The sequence below is a fragment of the Pituophis catenifer genome, unplaced genomic scaffold (genome assembly GCF_029215685.1).
Source record: "Pituophis catenifer annectens isolate HBS135680 unplaced genomic scaffold, rPitCat1.0.hap2 SCAF_2, whole genome shotgun sequence".
NCBI lineage: Eukaryota > Metazoa > Chordata > Lepidosauria > Squamata > Colubridae > Pituophis > Pituophis catenifer.
The window spans coordinates 167284033-167300975 of record NW_027256882.1 but is presented as its reverse complement, the minus strand read 5'-3'; the positions used below and the strand labels follow the sequence as shown (position 1 = coordinate 167300975).

Sequence of the window (16943 nt, the reverse complement as noted above, 5' to 3'; positions counted from 1 at the left end):
TTGCTACCTTCCAACAAGCAAAGTCAATGGGAAAGCCAGATTCACTTAACAACCAGGTTACCAACTTAACAACTGCAGTGATTCACTTAACAACTGTGGCAAGAATGGTCGTAAAATGGGGCAAAACTCACTTAACAAATGTCTCACTTAACATAAATTTTGGGCTCAATTGTGGTTGTAAGTCGAGGACTACTCGTATGGTTTTCTTCAATGGAGGGGCAATAGCCAGCATATATAATGTTGTGGGTCATTGTCTGATCACATGGAGTCGGCATTTATTTCAAGGAACTCCCATTATATACCGGAGTTTATCTCCTGACTCCACTTTCTTTTTTACAGCGGAAGTGACTTGTGCTCCAAACCAGTTCCAGTGTGCCATTACCAAACGCTGCATTCCACGAGTTTGGGTTTGTGACCGTGACAATGACTGCGTGGATGGATCCGACGAGCCTGCCAACTGCAGTAAGGCACTATGCACACTATGGGAGCTGGCTTTGAGAAGGAGAGAATTGTGTCTTATGTCCCCAAGAACACCCAGTGCCTTGCTTTGGTCATTCTTTGTTCATTTGAGCCACTAACTTGAAACCTGAAAAACTCACTGTTTAATGGCATAAGCCTTTGTGGACTTATTGAAAACCATTCAGTTTTCTTTACTTGAATATTTCTGAAACGAGAAAGCCTCTAATGACTAGCTAAGTTTCTCTGCCTTGCTGGCTACTATTATGACCCAGATGATCAAGGCAAGGCAGACCTCTAGAGCAGGGGTCTCCAACCTTGGCAACTTTAAGACTTGTGGAACTCTGGGAGTTGAAGTCTACAAGTCTTAAAGTTGCCAAGGTTGGAGACCCCAGCTTTAGATAATTCTTTATTTCTCTCAAGAAATATTCTAGCCAATGGCCCTTGAACAACCGGAAAAGGCTGCACCCCCATGCTTCCCTGAAGGCAGCCACCCTCAGTCTTACAAACACAACCCCGTTAGTACAAAGAGAGCCCACAGAGTAGGAGGATGCTCACAGGGCAAGGACCTGTCCTGTTCCAAGTCCAACCCACAAGGCAGAGTGTAGGCACATGACAAGGACAGTCTTCAGGATAAGAAGCAGCTCCAAAGGAATAGTGAAGGAAAGGCCAAAAACAGGCCTCAAGAGAAGGGCTAGGCCCAAAACAAAAAGCGAAGAGTAATCTTCCAAGATAGTCAAGGCAAACAGCAATAGTCAAAGCCGGGGGAGTGTAAGCCAAAGCAAACAATTGTTCCTGGCAAGATTAACTCTCCATGGCTTCTCCTTAATTTACTCTCCCTTCCAGGTGTTCCTTGTGAGGAGGGGTGGGGCTACCTCCTCCTGAGTAGCCTTGCAGCCCTTCTCTGGGCTTGCCTATGCTCCACTCTTCTTGCTCTTGGACGATGGAGTAGACAGCTGTTCCTCATCAGAGGAGATTGGCTGCCTAACAGCACAAGTGCCAGTCAGCAGCCAATCCTCTCCTGTGTCTGTGTAGGCAGGCAGTTCTCCATTTGGTCGACCACCTCCCCCAATGCCTGAGAGTCCCAGGACAGCATCGTCCTCAGCCCCTGGCATCTCCAAACATCCCAAGGGAGACATGCCTTCCCTGTTGGATGGTCCCAGTTCTAACTCCTCCTCCTTCTCCTCCGAACCGGGCTCTGATGGGGCCATGACAGCTGTGTTATTGACATGTGCATTTTTCTAAAAGCAGTCTGCTTGTGCCTCATTTTGGAGGGCCCTTTCATTTCTTCAATCCTTTTCACTCACGTAGCACAAATGAGATGTGGTCTGGATGAATTCCGGTGCAAGGATTCTGGCCGATGTATCCCAGCGCGTTGGAAATGTGATGGCGAGGATGATTGTGGGGATGGTTCAGATGAGCCCAAGGAAGAATGTGGTAAGTTGATTCTACCATGGCTGGCTGGCTACGTTTAGAAGGGATAGGGGCTGGTAGGCTGCATGCACTTCCTTCTTCCCAAGAATTTGGGTAGATATACCCTTTGGTGGCAGGCTGTGTGGCTCAACTCTTTTGCTAACAGCAGCCAGTTTCTAATCTTAATCTATTTCTGGACACTCTCCATGCTGCACATTGTGTGGTTCAGTAAGGGATAAAGATTTCCCAATGTTACAATGTGGTCCAAAACTGTTCCTTATACTATTAGAAAATTCTCCTTGGGAGCATGTGCAATTCGATTTTTAGCAATGCTGTTCATTTCTTGTGCTTTTTTTTTTTCTTTACCTCTCCACATTGCACATTCTTCATTTTTTTTTAGATGAGCGGACTTGTGAGCCCTACCAGTTCCGCTGCAGGAACAACCGCTGTGTTCCAGGCCGCTGGCAATGTGACTATGACAACGACTGTGGGGATAATTCGGATGAGGAAACCTGTAGTATGTGCTCACTTCAACCTTACGTTACCGTGTTTGCATGTGGGGAGGAAGGAAACGCCCTTTTCTTACCTTTTCTTACCTGTTCATGCCTAATTTTAGAAAGATTGTAAAACAAGAATTGCTTGTAGAAAACGGGTACTGAATAAAGCAGGCATCTCTTCCCATCAGAAAAATTCCCATTCGTGTAAGAAGCGATAAAGAATTGAGCTAGAAAAAAATACTGGCTGAGTTTCAAGTTCAATAGCTGTAATTTGAGAAGACAAATGCCATGTGCTCTAGAGCCATACCCAAAAGATGCCCAACTAGACAAATATTTCCCTTGCATTTTTTCTATGCCAATTCTTGTGATCATCTCAGCTGGTGATATCTGCATGAAAATAATTTCTTTGCAATTATCATATCGCCAACCAGATAGGCCTGAGAAAAGGTAACAGGAAGTCTCAATTGTGCATATCTTACCAAAATAAAAAATTTAACTATGTAAACCAGGGTGGATTTGATTTAAATCGAGTTGATTTAAATCACAATTTAAATCATGATTTAAATCACCAGTAAAAGGCTTGATTTAAATCAATTAGATTTAAATCATAATTTTTAAAGAGCAACTGTCATCTCTGCTACTCCTTTGACCCACTGTTGACTCACCGATAGTCCCAGTGTTGCAGAATATACAGCCTTGTGCTACATAACTAAGCTCCATTTCATGCTGAATAAACTAAATTATTTATGTGTCTTAAATAGAAAACTATCTTACGATAGATTTTTACCCCAAAAGTTTTTTATTAAAATAAATTCGATAAAAATCAAAAAAATCCGATTTAAATCAAAAAAATCCGATTTAAATCAAAAAAATCCGATTTAAATAAAAAAAATCCGATTTAAATAAAAAAAAAACTGATTTTTTTGATTTTTTTAAAAAAAATCATTGATTTTTATCCACCCTGATATAAACTATCCTAAATAGCCCAAAAGGTGCTTTTTCAAAAGGCAACTGGATTTTCTTGTTTTTCTTTGAAGTCATTTCACTTCTCATCCAAGGAGCTTCTTCAGCTCTAATAATAAGCTTCTTGGATGAGAAGCGGAAGGTCTTCAAAGAAAAAACAGAAAGTCCAGTTGCCTCTTGAAAAAGCACTTTTGGGACAACCATGACCTGGATGACTGAGCATAGACAGTACCCTAAATAGTCTTTCTATCTGCGTTGTTTTCATCTTCTGGTACCAAACATTTGGGTGCTCTTCATGTACACTTCCCCTTCCCAAGATAACTCAGAGGAATCTTGGTCAGATGAATGCTCCAGTTTTTTTAACAGTTGTATGCAATATTCTTGGGTGAATTGTCCAGAATGCCAATTCGCTGAATGCTCTGGATATTGATCAGCTAATGAGGCTATCAAGATGTTCAAAAAGATAATCAGCCTTTGGTATCTCAAGATGGAAGGGAAATCCATAGACAAATTTTGCTTTGACTGAATGGTAACCCTTCTGCTGTCGCTGTTTTGGTATCAGTTCACCAGGATAAAAATGTCCAACAGGATGATGAAAATAAAAAGTCCAGGCGAATGATCTGTCACAAAGTAATGCTTTCATAGGACCTCTTGTCCTATGTTGTTGTAATGAAGCCAGGCCTCCAGCAATAATTTTAAATCTTTTAAAATAGCTCATAAAATACCTCATCTCTTCCCCCCACTCCCCACTAACTCCTGTAGATGCTAGAACATAACTTTACTTCTTTTGGTTTGTTCCTTACCATACTGTGTAATTTGAGTTTGTGCCATTTCACTTCATCTTATGTTTTTCTCCATTTTCATACTGTCGTATCGGGGCTTGCAGAGGTAGGTTTCTGTCAAAAATGTTTTCCTTCCCCTTTAAAACTTTTAATGGTGTTGAAAGGAGGGGGAAAAAGATTATTTGGAGGTTTCATCTGTATTCCCATGTATGTGCCTCTGTATTCCTTTTGCAGGAATTTAATGGAGGTTTACCTATGTGATGCTTGCTGGAGATCTATTTCTTTTTCAAGTTGATTCTCCTACACAAACCAGGGAGAACTGTCTTACCTCTTAATATCTCTATTATCCCTTCTTTTATTGTATGAAGTGTTTTGAGAAAGAGCCCAAGATTGAAGCAGCCAATTATGATACAGTAAACATGGGACAATCAGTGGTTACCATATGAGGGTGTATGCATTGGTTCAGTCCTAGCACCTCCATTGGGGAAGACTTTAGGAAATTATATTATAACTTGTTTTCTGAAACTCTGAAGATTCACTTTCCATCCATAAAGATGATACCACTGTAGAAATTGTCTTTCTCGAATGCAATTTCCTATGTTGCAAGCAATTATAGCAATGTCAGTGAAAACAACAAAACACCCCAATAAGATAATAACTAAGTTGAAAGTGAAAATGGTGTGTGCTGGGTTCTGTAAATCTATGGGATTCTTTGCACATTAACTTTTTATGGGGCAAAGAGGCAAGGAAACACTCAGAAACTTTCACACTGAGGATCTCTAAATTAGGAGTGGGCAGAAGGTGGATTGCAATCTTCTGCTAGAACTCTGGTTGATTTGCAGTAGTTTCATAAGAGTCTCTTGCTCTCATTTGTAAAACAAATAGCAAAACAATCTCACTTTCTCACATGCAGTTATAACAAAAGAAGGATAAAGGCAGATGCAAAAGGGTATGACTTCAGTCTTTGTATGGAAATTAGCTCTTAAACTGAATATGTCCATGCTTTTCCTTGAATTTTAAGTGCATTCCGTATCCAGAATAAGGTTCTCCTTTATGGATATCTATTTAACAACAAAGCATATTCCCCCAGTTCCCAGGAGCAGAGACTAAGAAACTTTAAGCTGTTCCTGTTTTCTGTACTTGACATTTAGTAATCTCATAGAGGAACTTGCCGGTTCACCACAAAGCTAGTATATGGTGCGGCATGCAAGGTCTTCGGCCATCAGGTGAATGGGCCAAAGTTCACAAGTTGAAAAGTTGAGCTGAGATTGTTAGCGTGGCAGAAGCTGCTGTTTTATTTATTTCTTTATTCAATTTGTTTGCTGCCCATCTCGCCGCAAGGCGACCGTTGTGGATAATGTGGTTGATAAACTCAGAAATCATTGTCTTGCTACCTCTTCCTCTTTACCCCCTCCCCAACTTTTCTTTTGGCTTCTCCTCTGTTCTGTTGTTAGTCAAACTGAAGTTTGACTAGATAATCAGGCTACTTACGTCTACCCTGTGAGGCACTAAAAATAAGCAACGATGTTGATGTGTGTAAATTGTAGAGTAGCCACAATTCCCTACAGGTGTATTTGAAGCTTTCCAGTTCATGTCCCTCTCTGCTTTCTCTGCTTACAGAGCCCAGGCCTTGCTCCGAAAGTGAGTTCTCTTGCGCCAATGGCCGTTGCATTGCAGGCCGTTGGAAGTGTGATGGGGATCATGACTGTGCCGATGGCTCTGATGAGGTAAGGCCCAAGGGTGGAAAGTGGCCAGAAAGAAGCTATGATCAAAATGCAGCAGCTTTCACAATCAGCTTCTGGTCTTTGGCTTGAATTCCTACAGAAGCCCTAATCACCTTGAAGCTGGCCTAAAGTGTTTTGAGTATAACTTCTATAGCAGGAGTGTCAAACTGGCGGCACAAAGGCCAGATGTGTCAGGTGCAGGCCATGTCCTCCGGAGGCGAATGGGGAAAACATCACAAAGTGTCACGTGATGCAGCAAGTTTGACACCCATAGTCTTTGTAGACATGGATCAAATGTTTAGGGAAATTGTAGCTTTCATATATGATTAACATCTAATGGGGTGAAATGGTCTTGTTAGAAGTAAACAGAATTTTACTGGAGTGCTGGGATCAGCATAGCCTGAGTTTAAAAGAATTTTCGTAGATGAAAAAACGTGGGTCAGTTTGGTGTGCATATTAGGAAAAACAACTGGAAGTGTAAGCATGAGTTACTGAATAACAGTATAAGTAATTGTTGGGAAAGACCCACAAGGAAGCTTTGATGGAAGTAGCTTCTTTAGAAATTAGATAAATCAATCTATCTAATGCTGATTCTAAGAAAGGGAAAAATCGTATTTTGATTTTATATGACATCCACTTAATTTTGCATTCTTCCTGTGTAATTACATAAAGTAATTTGTTATACCCTGTTTCCCCCCAAATAAGACATCCCCTGATAATAAGCCCAATCGGGCTTTTGAGCGCATGGCAATAAGGCCAAGCGCTTATTTTGGGGTTCAAAAGAATATAAGATGGGGTCTTATTTTCAGGGACACACGGTATTCTGAAAGTCCTATTGCAATTATTATGATATTAAGACTCAACAACCTCAGCTGCTTAGCAAAGCCTTGTTGATTCAGACAGAGCAATAATTTACTCGATATTAGTTCTCTGCTCTCTGACCTGAAATGCCTCCCAAACCTTGTTCCTCCACAGAAAGAATGTAAGCCACGCTGTGAACAAGACCAGTTCCACTGCAAGAGTGGCCACTGCATCCCACTGCGATGGCGTTGCGATGCCGATGCCGATTGCATGGATGGCAGTGATGAGGAAGACTGTGGCACAAGAGGTAATGGCAACCATAATTTCTTCCCTTGGAAGAGTGGACACCAAAACTAAGTGTCAAATCCCAATACCCAGATCTCAGTTTTATCTCTATTTGGGGGAGTCTCTAAACAGCCCTTGACCATAAGATGATGACTAGGGAATTCTGGGAGTTGAAGTTCATACATCTTGAACCTGCTGAGATTAAGAAACACTGGTCTAAGTCAGAGGTGGGTTTCAGCAGGTTCTGACCAGTTCTGGAGAACTGGTAGCGGAAATTTTGAGTAGTTTGGAGAACTGGTAAATACCACCTCTGACTGGCTCTGCCCTCATCTATTCTCTGCCTCCTGAGTCCCAGCTGATTGGGAGGAAATGGGGATTTTGCAGTAACCTTCCCCTGGATTGGGGTGGAATGGAGATTTTACAGTATCCTTCCCCTGCCACACCCACCAAGCCATGCCAAGCCACACCCACAGAACCGGTAGTAAAAAATTTTAAACCCAGACTGGTCTAAGTGGAGAGCAGGCCTTGTACCTACGATGATCCCTGTTAGGATACTGAGGCCTATGCAGCCATGCAAGGATGCCAATACATAATGTTATCCTGGATCTGGTGGTATGTGCGGATTCCTGGTTGTGGAACTTATCATTGCTTTTTTTACATCCTTTGATACTACTCACAACTTAGGTGGGATAGCAACGCTCAGGAATGAGGTTGTGACTTACATGCTTTTGTGGCTTCTTTATAGTACGGACTTGCCCTCTTGATGAGTTCCAGTGTAACAACACTCTGTGCAAGCCACTGGCCTGGAAATGTGATGGTGAGGATGACTGTGGTGACAATTCTGATGAAAATCCCGAAGAATGCTGTGAGTATCCTCATTCCTGTGATTAGCCCCTTTTTCTCTTGTTCATCATTTTCGCTTTTCAGCTGATTGGCTAAGAGTTCACAGGGAACTAGGGATATGCAGAACCTAGGCTTTGACAATTATCCAAGCCAAAACCAATGCCGCTTTCTCTCAAATTCTCACCACGTTTCCAATTGAGACCATCCTACTCTTGGGAGTTGAGGTTCCCAGGAATTCCAGAGTGACTTAAGGAAAGAAGCAATGTATTTTGTGCTGTATTCTGGGAGGAAGCTGACAGCTGACTCTATACTGTATCCAGTATAAGGAATGCTTATAGGATTGTCACTCTGAAAATGAACCAGTTCTGAGGAATTGTCTAGATTCACACAGGATGAAATTGGAAGAATTTCACCCTGATCTCATGAAAGAGGTTTTAAGATGCAGAATCTGAAAAGTTGTTGGTACATTGAGAAACAAGACAAGACAAAATGTTGCAGTAGTTAAAAGTTAAACCTACTGTATGAGTTGTTTGTCCACTACAGATATGCAAATATTAAAAATCCTGTTGGTTAAACTGTCTACGTTATTAGGTCAGATTTTGAGTTACCATTTTTTCCTACAGATTAAAAAAATGAAGAATATTTCATAACAGTTTATATTCACAAGTGTCAAAATATACAGGAGTACATTTCTTGTAATTTGCACCCAATGAAAATGGTGCAAGAATTTTTCTAAACAAAAATGTAAATTGTCCTAACGCTGTTTATTTTAAAGGTCAATTCTACCAATACTGAAGTCCCCCATGGTGCAAAATACAATTAATTTCTGGTGGCAATTCTTTACACCCTTTATTTTCAAATCTCCAATTATCCACAAAAGTCACAGGTTGATCCGAAATTACCTGCTCTTAAACCATTCTTTGAGGGACAGGTGTTATTGGAAGGAGGGGCTGAGGGGAGAAAGAAGAGAGAATTTTATAAACCACATTGAATTCCAAAGTTGGAAAAGGCCTCTGGGGAGGCTTGGGAAAGCTTCTGACCACAGCACATTCAAGGCAGAGCTGGATAGATCCATATAGGAAGGCAGATACCACTTTAGTTGTCAGGTGAAACAGTCTCATATCTTGCACAGTTTACCATTCAGGTAAGGCAACTGAGCTGAGAGGGTGACCATAGTCTTCCAGAAGTCACAGGTGTAAACAGTGGGCTTCTAGCACAGCTGAAAACCACTGCTATATTCTCCCATTCTCTCAACCTGTGGGGGTGAGGGGCCAGGGGAAAGAAAAGTAGACAGAGTCCAGAATCCTACAGAGGTCCTGAACTTTGTATTTTCCACAGTGGAATGGAGGAATGGGAAGGTGGAGAGGGGGACCGACCACCTACGCTGGATGGCGCCCAAAAATACTGTGACTCCAAATCATCCCAGTTCGCCTTTTTTTCACTCTTTCTCTTTGCTTCTGTTTTCTGCCGCAGTGAAATTCCAGTGTCCTCCCAACAGACCCTTCCGTTGCAAGAATGATCGTGTGTGTTTGTGGATTGGCCGCCAGTGTGATGGGATTGATAATTGTGGTGATGGCACCGATGAGCAGTTCTGTGGTGAGTGGTTTCTGCTATCTCTTAAGATTTGCAGAAGCATGGCAAACTCTCCCTACAAGTAATAAACTACAATCTTGGTTCATTTATACTAATCTATTGTGTAACTGTAGAGGGACGCAATGGCTCAGTGGCTAAGACGCTGAGCTTGTCGATCGAAAGGTTGGCAGTTCAGCGGTTCGAATCCCTCCGTTACTTGTCCCAGCTTCTGCCAACCTAGCAGTTCGAAAGCACGTAAAAAATGCAAGTAGAAAAATAGGGACCACTTTGCTGGGAAGGTAACAGCGTTCCGTGTGCCTTTGGTGTTTAGTCGTGCCGGCCACATGACCACGGAGACATCTTTGGACAGCGCTGGCTCTTTGGCTTTGAAACAGAGATGAGTACTGCCCCCTAGAGTCAGTAACGACTAGCACATACAGTATGTGCGAGGGGAACCTTTACCTTTACCTTTTATTGTGTAACTGACAGGCAGGAACCAATAACCATAAAGTTAATGACCACCACAAAAAAAAACTGATAGTAAAATCAGGTCAGTGACATGGGTTGCCCATTTTACAATCATCACAACTTACACCCATAATGAGCAGGTCCCATTACAGTCAAAAGTCAAGGACTATATGTGGTTTGTCATTACCTCATTCTGGAATATTACCATCTATAGCCCTGGCAATAGATATTACCAACTATAGCCCTGGCAATAGCAATGGTTTGCCACTCCTCATACTGAGCTATTACTAGCTATAGCCCGGGTAATTCCAAATGGTCTGTCATCCAAGGCTGATCTGCTTAGTTTTTTTGGGGAATCAATCAAATTTGGGTAATTTCCTCTAGAACAGTCTTCATTTTAAAGAGTTCCCCCTGTGTTTCTGCATGAGTCATGGCCCTAAGCTTCCTGAGGAAAAAAAAAAAGAGACAAGATTGGAGCATTGATTTGTGTGGAGATATAACAGATAACATCCACAGTGGATGAATTTACTTGCCTTGCCACCTGAGGTAATAGTAAAATCCAGTCACCTCTGTGGAGACGCAGACTAGATTTATGATTCTTCGGAAAGGAAGACAAGGGAATGAAAGATATCGAATTGTGGCATCGTGATGCATTCTTTTGCCTTCTCACTCGTTTTAACCCCACAGATTCACCAACCACCAGACCTAGGAGCTGCAGCCACGAGAAGAATGAATTCCTGTGCACCAACGGGAAATGTATCAGTGCTGAGCATCGCTGCAACTTTTTTGATGACTGTGGAGATGGATCTGATGAAGACCATTGCTTGCAGGGTGAGGGGACAGACCACCGAATGTGGATAATATTGGATAGTAGGGGGATGTTATTTTTTTTTCCCTTCAGGTGTGGGGGAGGGAAAGATAGCTTGTGGCACAGAAGGGGAATTGTCAGTATGGTAGGATGAAACTCCGAATGGTTTGACCGATTACATGCTCATACCCCCAGCTGCTGTCCTATCTCTCTTGTTGGTGCTGCTGATGTAAAATTTGTTTATTCCCATTTTGTGCTTGCAGATCCCAAGACGTATGGCTGTCACACCAATGTAACCATGTGTGGCGATGAAGCCAAATGTATCCAGAGCCCCTCATCTGTTTACTGCACCTGCCGCAGTGGCTTTCAGAAAGTGCCAGGCAAGAATTTCTGCCAAGGTAGGAGACCAATTGTGTCCATTGGATGCTGTGAATATAGTTATTTTTAAAAAGGTATTTTTACGAATCTTCCTTCTCCTTTTTTTTTTAAGTCTCCAACAAAGCTTGGTCCATTTTAAACAAAAATATAGGAAATCAGCCTTGGGTTATAGTCATTTGTTAAAAACAAAATCTAAAATGTTTCAGTTGTCTGGCTGAAACAACATCAATGCTTTTGATAAAATCTATGTCACCATCTGTCAACACGAAAGATAACCTTTTGTAATCCATGAAGGAAAGGAACCACTTGAGTGCAACCTGTTCTGGGTTTTTGGAATCAATCCAGTTTGGGATCAGTGAAAAACGGTCTTCATTTCAAGGATGAGGTAGAAGTAGAAGAGGATCTGAAATCACTTAGGAAGGGGAAACGCCTTCCTTCTCAAATTCTTGAAACTGGTGCAGGTTGTCCTTTTCTGCTGTTCATTATGATTTCAGGTTGTTTGTTTGTTCATGCTGTGTGTATGTGTTTCTATGTGTGTGTGTGTGTGTGTGTGTGTGTGTGTGTTGCATTATTGATTTTTAAAATTGTTTCCAGCTCTGGAAACCTTCATGGTCTGAAGGCTGTAATCTTTGTATTAGGGAAGCAAAATAAGAGGAGCAACTGCCACAGGATTAAGGAGTCCCTGATTGGAGAGAGAGAGAGAGACCTGTGTGTGACCTGTGTGTGTGTGGCTGATGCAAGGCACGGGAAAGTCTACCAATAGCACTAGACCAGGGGTATCAAAAGGGCGGCCCGCAGGCCGGATGGGTCACGCCCAGGCCACGTCCACCCCAGCTCCGCGAAGTGGAAAAACGTCACGTGAAGGCAACGTGATGCCCGCCACTAGACTGATAAGCATCCTCATCAGCCAAGCTGATGGCACTCACTGCTTGCCAGATGTGCTGCGACTGTAATTTGAGCTTTCCTCTAAAACTTTACATTATTCATACCCCCTCCCCTTCCTGGCTAATGACAGGAACTGCAGGGAAATCAATTTTTTGCAATCTACTCCTTAGTGCTAAATTAACACCTGATTGGCAGTGAGATGGAGCACAGGGGAGGAACAAAGACATTTGGGGATTCTAAACTTCTCCAGCTTCTGCTTTTTTAGCGATAATGGGTGATAAATCAAAACAACAGGTAGCTATGGAAAGACTTGTCCTTTTAACTGGCCCACTTTATTTTTTGTTTGGTGGTGCTTGTACCGAATGGTATTGAATGCTTGCATCTCGTTTGCAAGCACACAGTCCATCTATAGATAAGGAGAGAGAAAGAAGACATAAGAAGACAAGAATATTTTTCTAGGAACAATCCAAGGCTAGAAATTAGCCACCTGTACATTCCTAGCCATTCTTAAAGTGAGATTTTCATTCTGATATTATGGTTGCCAAGCGTGCATAAATATACATTTCTGGGGAGGGGTTTTACTAGTTCCCTGGCAGAAAATATGCCAGAATGGCTCTTGGCTTCATGATTTCAGTGAGTTTTGTACCCAGATCCCCAAATCTCTTTCATGAGTATTTTACACTCCGCTTCCCAAGTTTTCGTTGTACATACAAAGCCCAAGATTGTTCCCTTTGATTTTTATACACACATACAGTTGGTAGCCATCACATTCTCATTTGGAATAAGCACCATTATTCATAGGAACATCCCTCCAGTCTAATGAGTTATATCATGGCATTAGATTCACTCCATCCATTACTGTTGAATTTTTTTTTTTAAAGTAGCAAGTGGAACCCTGAGGGAATAATTACTTTCTACCAATGAACTCCCTGGTCAATAGGGGACCATATGTGCTATAAATAATTTTGATAGAACCAAATTTTCATGTATCCTGCAGAGATTCCCACTTTTAGAATATGGAACAACAGTGTTGGAAGGGACATTGGGGAGATCTTCTACTTATTGTTCTGTTACTCCTGAGTCTTAAGGCAGAAAAAAAATATGTCGTGATTTACTCCACCCTTCAGTCGTTTACATCCAGTGATCTTGTTTTCACGTCTTCCTTGTTCTACGTAGACATCAACGAATGCCTGAACTTCAGGGTTTGCAGTCATCTCTGCAACAACACCAAGGGCTCCTATATGTGCACTTGTGCCAAGAACTTCCAGAAGACCCATCACATGTGCAAGGCTGAAGGTACTGGAAACGGCATTAGGATGGGAGCTTTATTTAATACTCAGAGCAGCGTCCCTGTGTGTATCAGAGAGATCAGCTGATGGTGGGGCTTATTGAGATTTGAACAGATTTTATAGGATTACTTCATTCGCCTATTCATTTCTGCATGTTTTTCTAAATGTTAAAAAAAAACAACCAGAAATATTTGTCAGGCCTGACATAGTGAAACTGACTTGTGCTTTCTAAAAAGGAGCTGTCAAAGGATCTTTTCCAGTTTAATGTAACCTTTTTAAAAACCAGCATACTTAGGGCAGCACAAGATTCTTTTCACAGAGGCTCCTGCCATTTTCTAATGGTTCCTGGAATCTCCGCAAAGCTCAGTTGTGTCATGCGGTAGAAAACACCCTGGGTAGAAGCCTTTTGTGTGGAAAGAGCATGGTGCTGCTGTAATCACAGGGTCTCTTGTAAAAATTAAAGGAGGATCAAAGAGAAAATCCTTGGCCAAAACATTTCAAAACCTTTCTTCTCAGCTTGATACTCTTCTCTGAGGTATGTTGGTCCTGGTATTCTAGAAGTTGCTTTCCTGAATTTTTTTTTCTGGAAGAATATAAGCTAGCTGGACTTTGTTTCTATTAACTTTTGTCTTACTGGGAAGAAAACAGTCAGATTTGCTCCTCGCAGGATCAGTGGCAGAATACTATTTAATCCCCATTTTTAATTGGCATGTATGATAATGCTTTGAGTGCCATGACACATACTTTGGCGCATTACTATTCAAGAGCAGTGAGTTCTGGCTTTTGCAGCCAAATTCTCTTTAGCTGCTTCTAAAGGAAAAAAAAACAAATTACAGTCTGCCTTATGCTTGATCAGAGCAAAATGAGAGATAAAGCAGAAACAGAGCTGAGGATGAAACTAAAGTAAGGTGACTATGACATTAAAACACTTGGCTGATTACAGAACTCCATTTTCTCATTATGGGGCCTAGTGAGTCAGATTTTCTATCAGCCCCTTGGCACTCCTGAAGAAAGTTTGTACATTTGCTCTCTGTGAGGGAACAAAGAGCCTATGTAACTCCCTGCTGTGCTTTGGGGGCCTAGAATTGCCAAGGAATTTCATCTTCTTTTTCATATAGGATGTACTATAAGGCACTTGTGTATTTTCACACTTTGGCGGTAGATCACCATCAAAGAGATACTCATAAGCAAATATTTATGGAAAGCCTATAAAAATATGCTTTCTTAGATGGCAAGAACTACATGCCTGCAAGCATTTAGACTGCTTCCTTGAGGTGTGCAAACATATATAATTACACCTCAGGTTAAATTCATCATGAGAATGAGGAGTGGTCATGTTTGCTCTCTTTTTCCTGAAAATGGAGGCTTCCCCTCTTCTGCCTTGTTCATCTCTCTGTGGGAAGATTCACTCATTTTCATGTCGGGCTCATAAAAATCAAGATAACGGTTCTATTCCTTTTTTTCAGGCTCTGAGTATCAGATACTTTACATTGCTGATGACAACAAGATCCGCAGCATGTATCCCTTCAACCCGAACTCGGCCTATGAACCCGCCTTCCAAGGTGATGAAAATGTCCGTATTGCTGCCATGGATGTGTACGTGAAGGGTAACAAGATATACTGGACTAACTGGCACACGGGACGCATATCCTGCCGTGATCTCCCCTCCTCAGCTGGTTCTAGCGCCTCCAATCGTAACCGACGGCAGATTGACGGCGGTGTTACCCATCTAAATGTAAGTGGCCGAAATTCATGACTGAGCAGCCGGCAGAGCTGAGATTTCGAAAAGGCCTTGAAGTTCATTTTGCTTCCTGCTTTCTCTTTCAGATCTCAGGGTTAAAGATGCCACGGGGCATTGCCGTGGATTGGGTGGCTGGGAACATTTATTGGACAGACTCGGGGCGTGACGTCATAGAAGTAGCACAGATGAAGGGGGAGAATCGCAAGACACTGATCTCAGGCATGATTGATGAACCACATGCAATCGTCGTGGACCCGCTTCGAGGGTAAGAGAAGCCTCAGTACTCCTTCCAACTTGCCCTGTCCCTGTAGAATGATCTCACAGAAGGCCTTTCTCTTTATAGCGTCATGTACTGGTCAGATTGGGGGAACCACCCTAAAATTGAAACAGCTGCAATGGATGGGACCTTAAGAGAGACGCTTGTCCAGGACAATATCCAGTGGCCTACTGGTGAGTTAAGCGAATAATCTGTGCTTTAGGAGCCCAGTTTTCTAATCAAAGCTGGGGATGGCGGAAATATGCTTGACTTTCAGGACTTTTGAAAAGTTAAGTATTGTAATCAACATTTGTGGTTTACTTGCAGGTCTGGCTGTTGATTACCACAATGAGCGTCTGTACTGGGCAGATGCCAAGCTGTCAGTCATTGGCAGCATCAGGCTCAATGGCACTGACCCAGTAGTGGCCATCGACAGCAAGAAAGGTAAAAGAAGAAAAAATTATAAATGAATCATGCATCTCTGTGCTTTTGTTTGCCTATCTATGCAGACCTGTGTGCGTATATGGGAAATAGAGGTGATGATATACTTCTGGTGGCACGATAAGATCTTCTCTCTCCTAGGCAATGTATCTATTATCTCTTTTTTTAGTTAGCAATGATAATGCAATTATTGTTTTTAAATCAAATGGGCAAGGTAAATCAACTAAAGCAATCTGAACCACCAATGCTACATCCCTCTCACTTTTTTTTAGAGAAGTATTTTTTTCTTCCAGAAGTGCAATTGGAATTAGAGAACATTGCTTCCTGCTTTCAGTCTTAGAAGTTGTCATCAGTTGAATGTGTTCTTCTTTTACAGAATATAAGAATATTTTTCACTGAAATTAATACAGGATAGGATAGTGATGGCTAACCTTTTTGCCATCGTGTGCCAAAAGTGGGGGCAGTGGGGGGGTCACGCGTGTGCGTGCCCACACCCATAATTCAATGTGCCCTATCCCCCCTGTGCATGCGCGTGCGACCCCCCTGTGCTCCCCCCGTTTTTCGCCCTCCCCAGGCTCCAGAGGCTTTCTTGGAGCCTGGGGAGGGTAAAAATGGACTCCCCCCCACCCCCGGAGGCCCTCCGGAGGTCGGAAAAGGCCTGTTTCCCGACTTATGGTGGGACCTGAAATTAGCTGAACGGTGTGCGCATGCGCGCTGGAGCTGAGCTAGGGCAACACTCACGTGCCCACAGATATGGCTCCGTGTGCCACCTGTGGCACACGTGCCATACCTTCGCCATCACTGGGATAGGACATTTCTTTTCCTCTTCATGGTGGCAATCAATAGATCATCGTTCTTTCCCTGTCTTTGTTTTAGGGACAGATGTTTAGCTCACCTGGCCAAATTCAAATATTGTCTCCCCAATACTACAACAAGTAGAATCGCCCAAACAATCTCTTACTCTTCTTTCATGCCTTTTTTCCTCTAGGACTCAGCCATCCCTTCAGCATTGACATTTTTGAAGACTACATTTACGGGGTCACTTACATCAACAATCGCATCTTCAAGATCCACAAGTTTGGCCACGGCACTGTCACCAATCTTACCGCTGGACTAAACCATGCCACCGATGTGGTACTCTACCACCAGTATAAACAGCCAGATGGTCAGTTTCACTTTATGGAGCACCACAACGTGGCTTTTGGTATTACATCATGGGGAACCAAATGCAGGACCTGTGACCAAAAAAACCCTCCAAAAACCCTATTCTGACTTTCTCAGTTTTAATGTGCTACATATGGAAGGCACAAGATTGGGGAAAGCTGGAACGTTAGTTAGAAT

The 16943-nt window shown here is 42.4% G+C and overlaps 1 protein-coding gene across 1 annotated transcript in view; it reads left to right on the top strand.

The window, feature by feature from the left end:
- The window catches only part of LRP1 (LDL receptor related protein 1), a 331544-nt gene that overhangs the window by 297894 nt on the left and 16707 nt on the right, over positions 1-16943 (top strand). Inside the window, exons 67-81 of the mRNA XM_070938005.1 lie at positions 340-462; positions 1768-1893; positions 2270-2386; positions 5732-5838; positions 6811-6943; positions 7667-7786; positions 9238-9360; positions 10492-10635; positions 10876-11010; positions 13052-13171; positions 14631-14899; positions 14992-15170; positions 15249-15355; positions 15489-15605; positions 16591-16767. Coding sequence (XP_070794106.1) covers positions 340-462; positions 1768-1893; positions 2270-2386; positions 5732-5838; positions 6811-6943; positions 7667-7786; positions 9238-9360; positions 10492-10635; positions 10876-11010; positions 13052-13171; positions 14631-14899; positions 14992-15170; positions 15249-15355; positions 15489-15605; positions 16591-16767 — 2097 coding nt within the window. The remainder of the gene's footprint in view (positions 1-339; positions 463-1767; positions 1894-2269; positions 2387-5731; positions 5839-6810; positions 6944-7666; positions 7787-9237; positions 9361-10491; positions 10636-10875; positions 11011-13051; positions 13172-14630; positions 14900-14991; positions 15171-15248; positions 15356-15488; positions 15606-16590; positions 16768-16943) is intronic.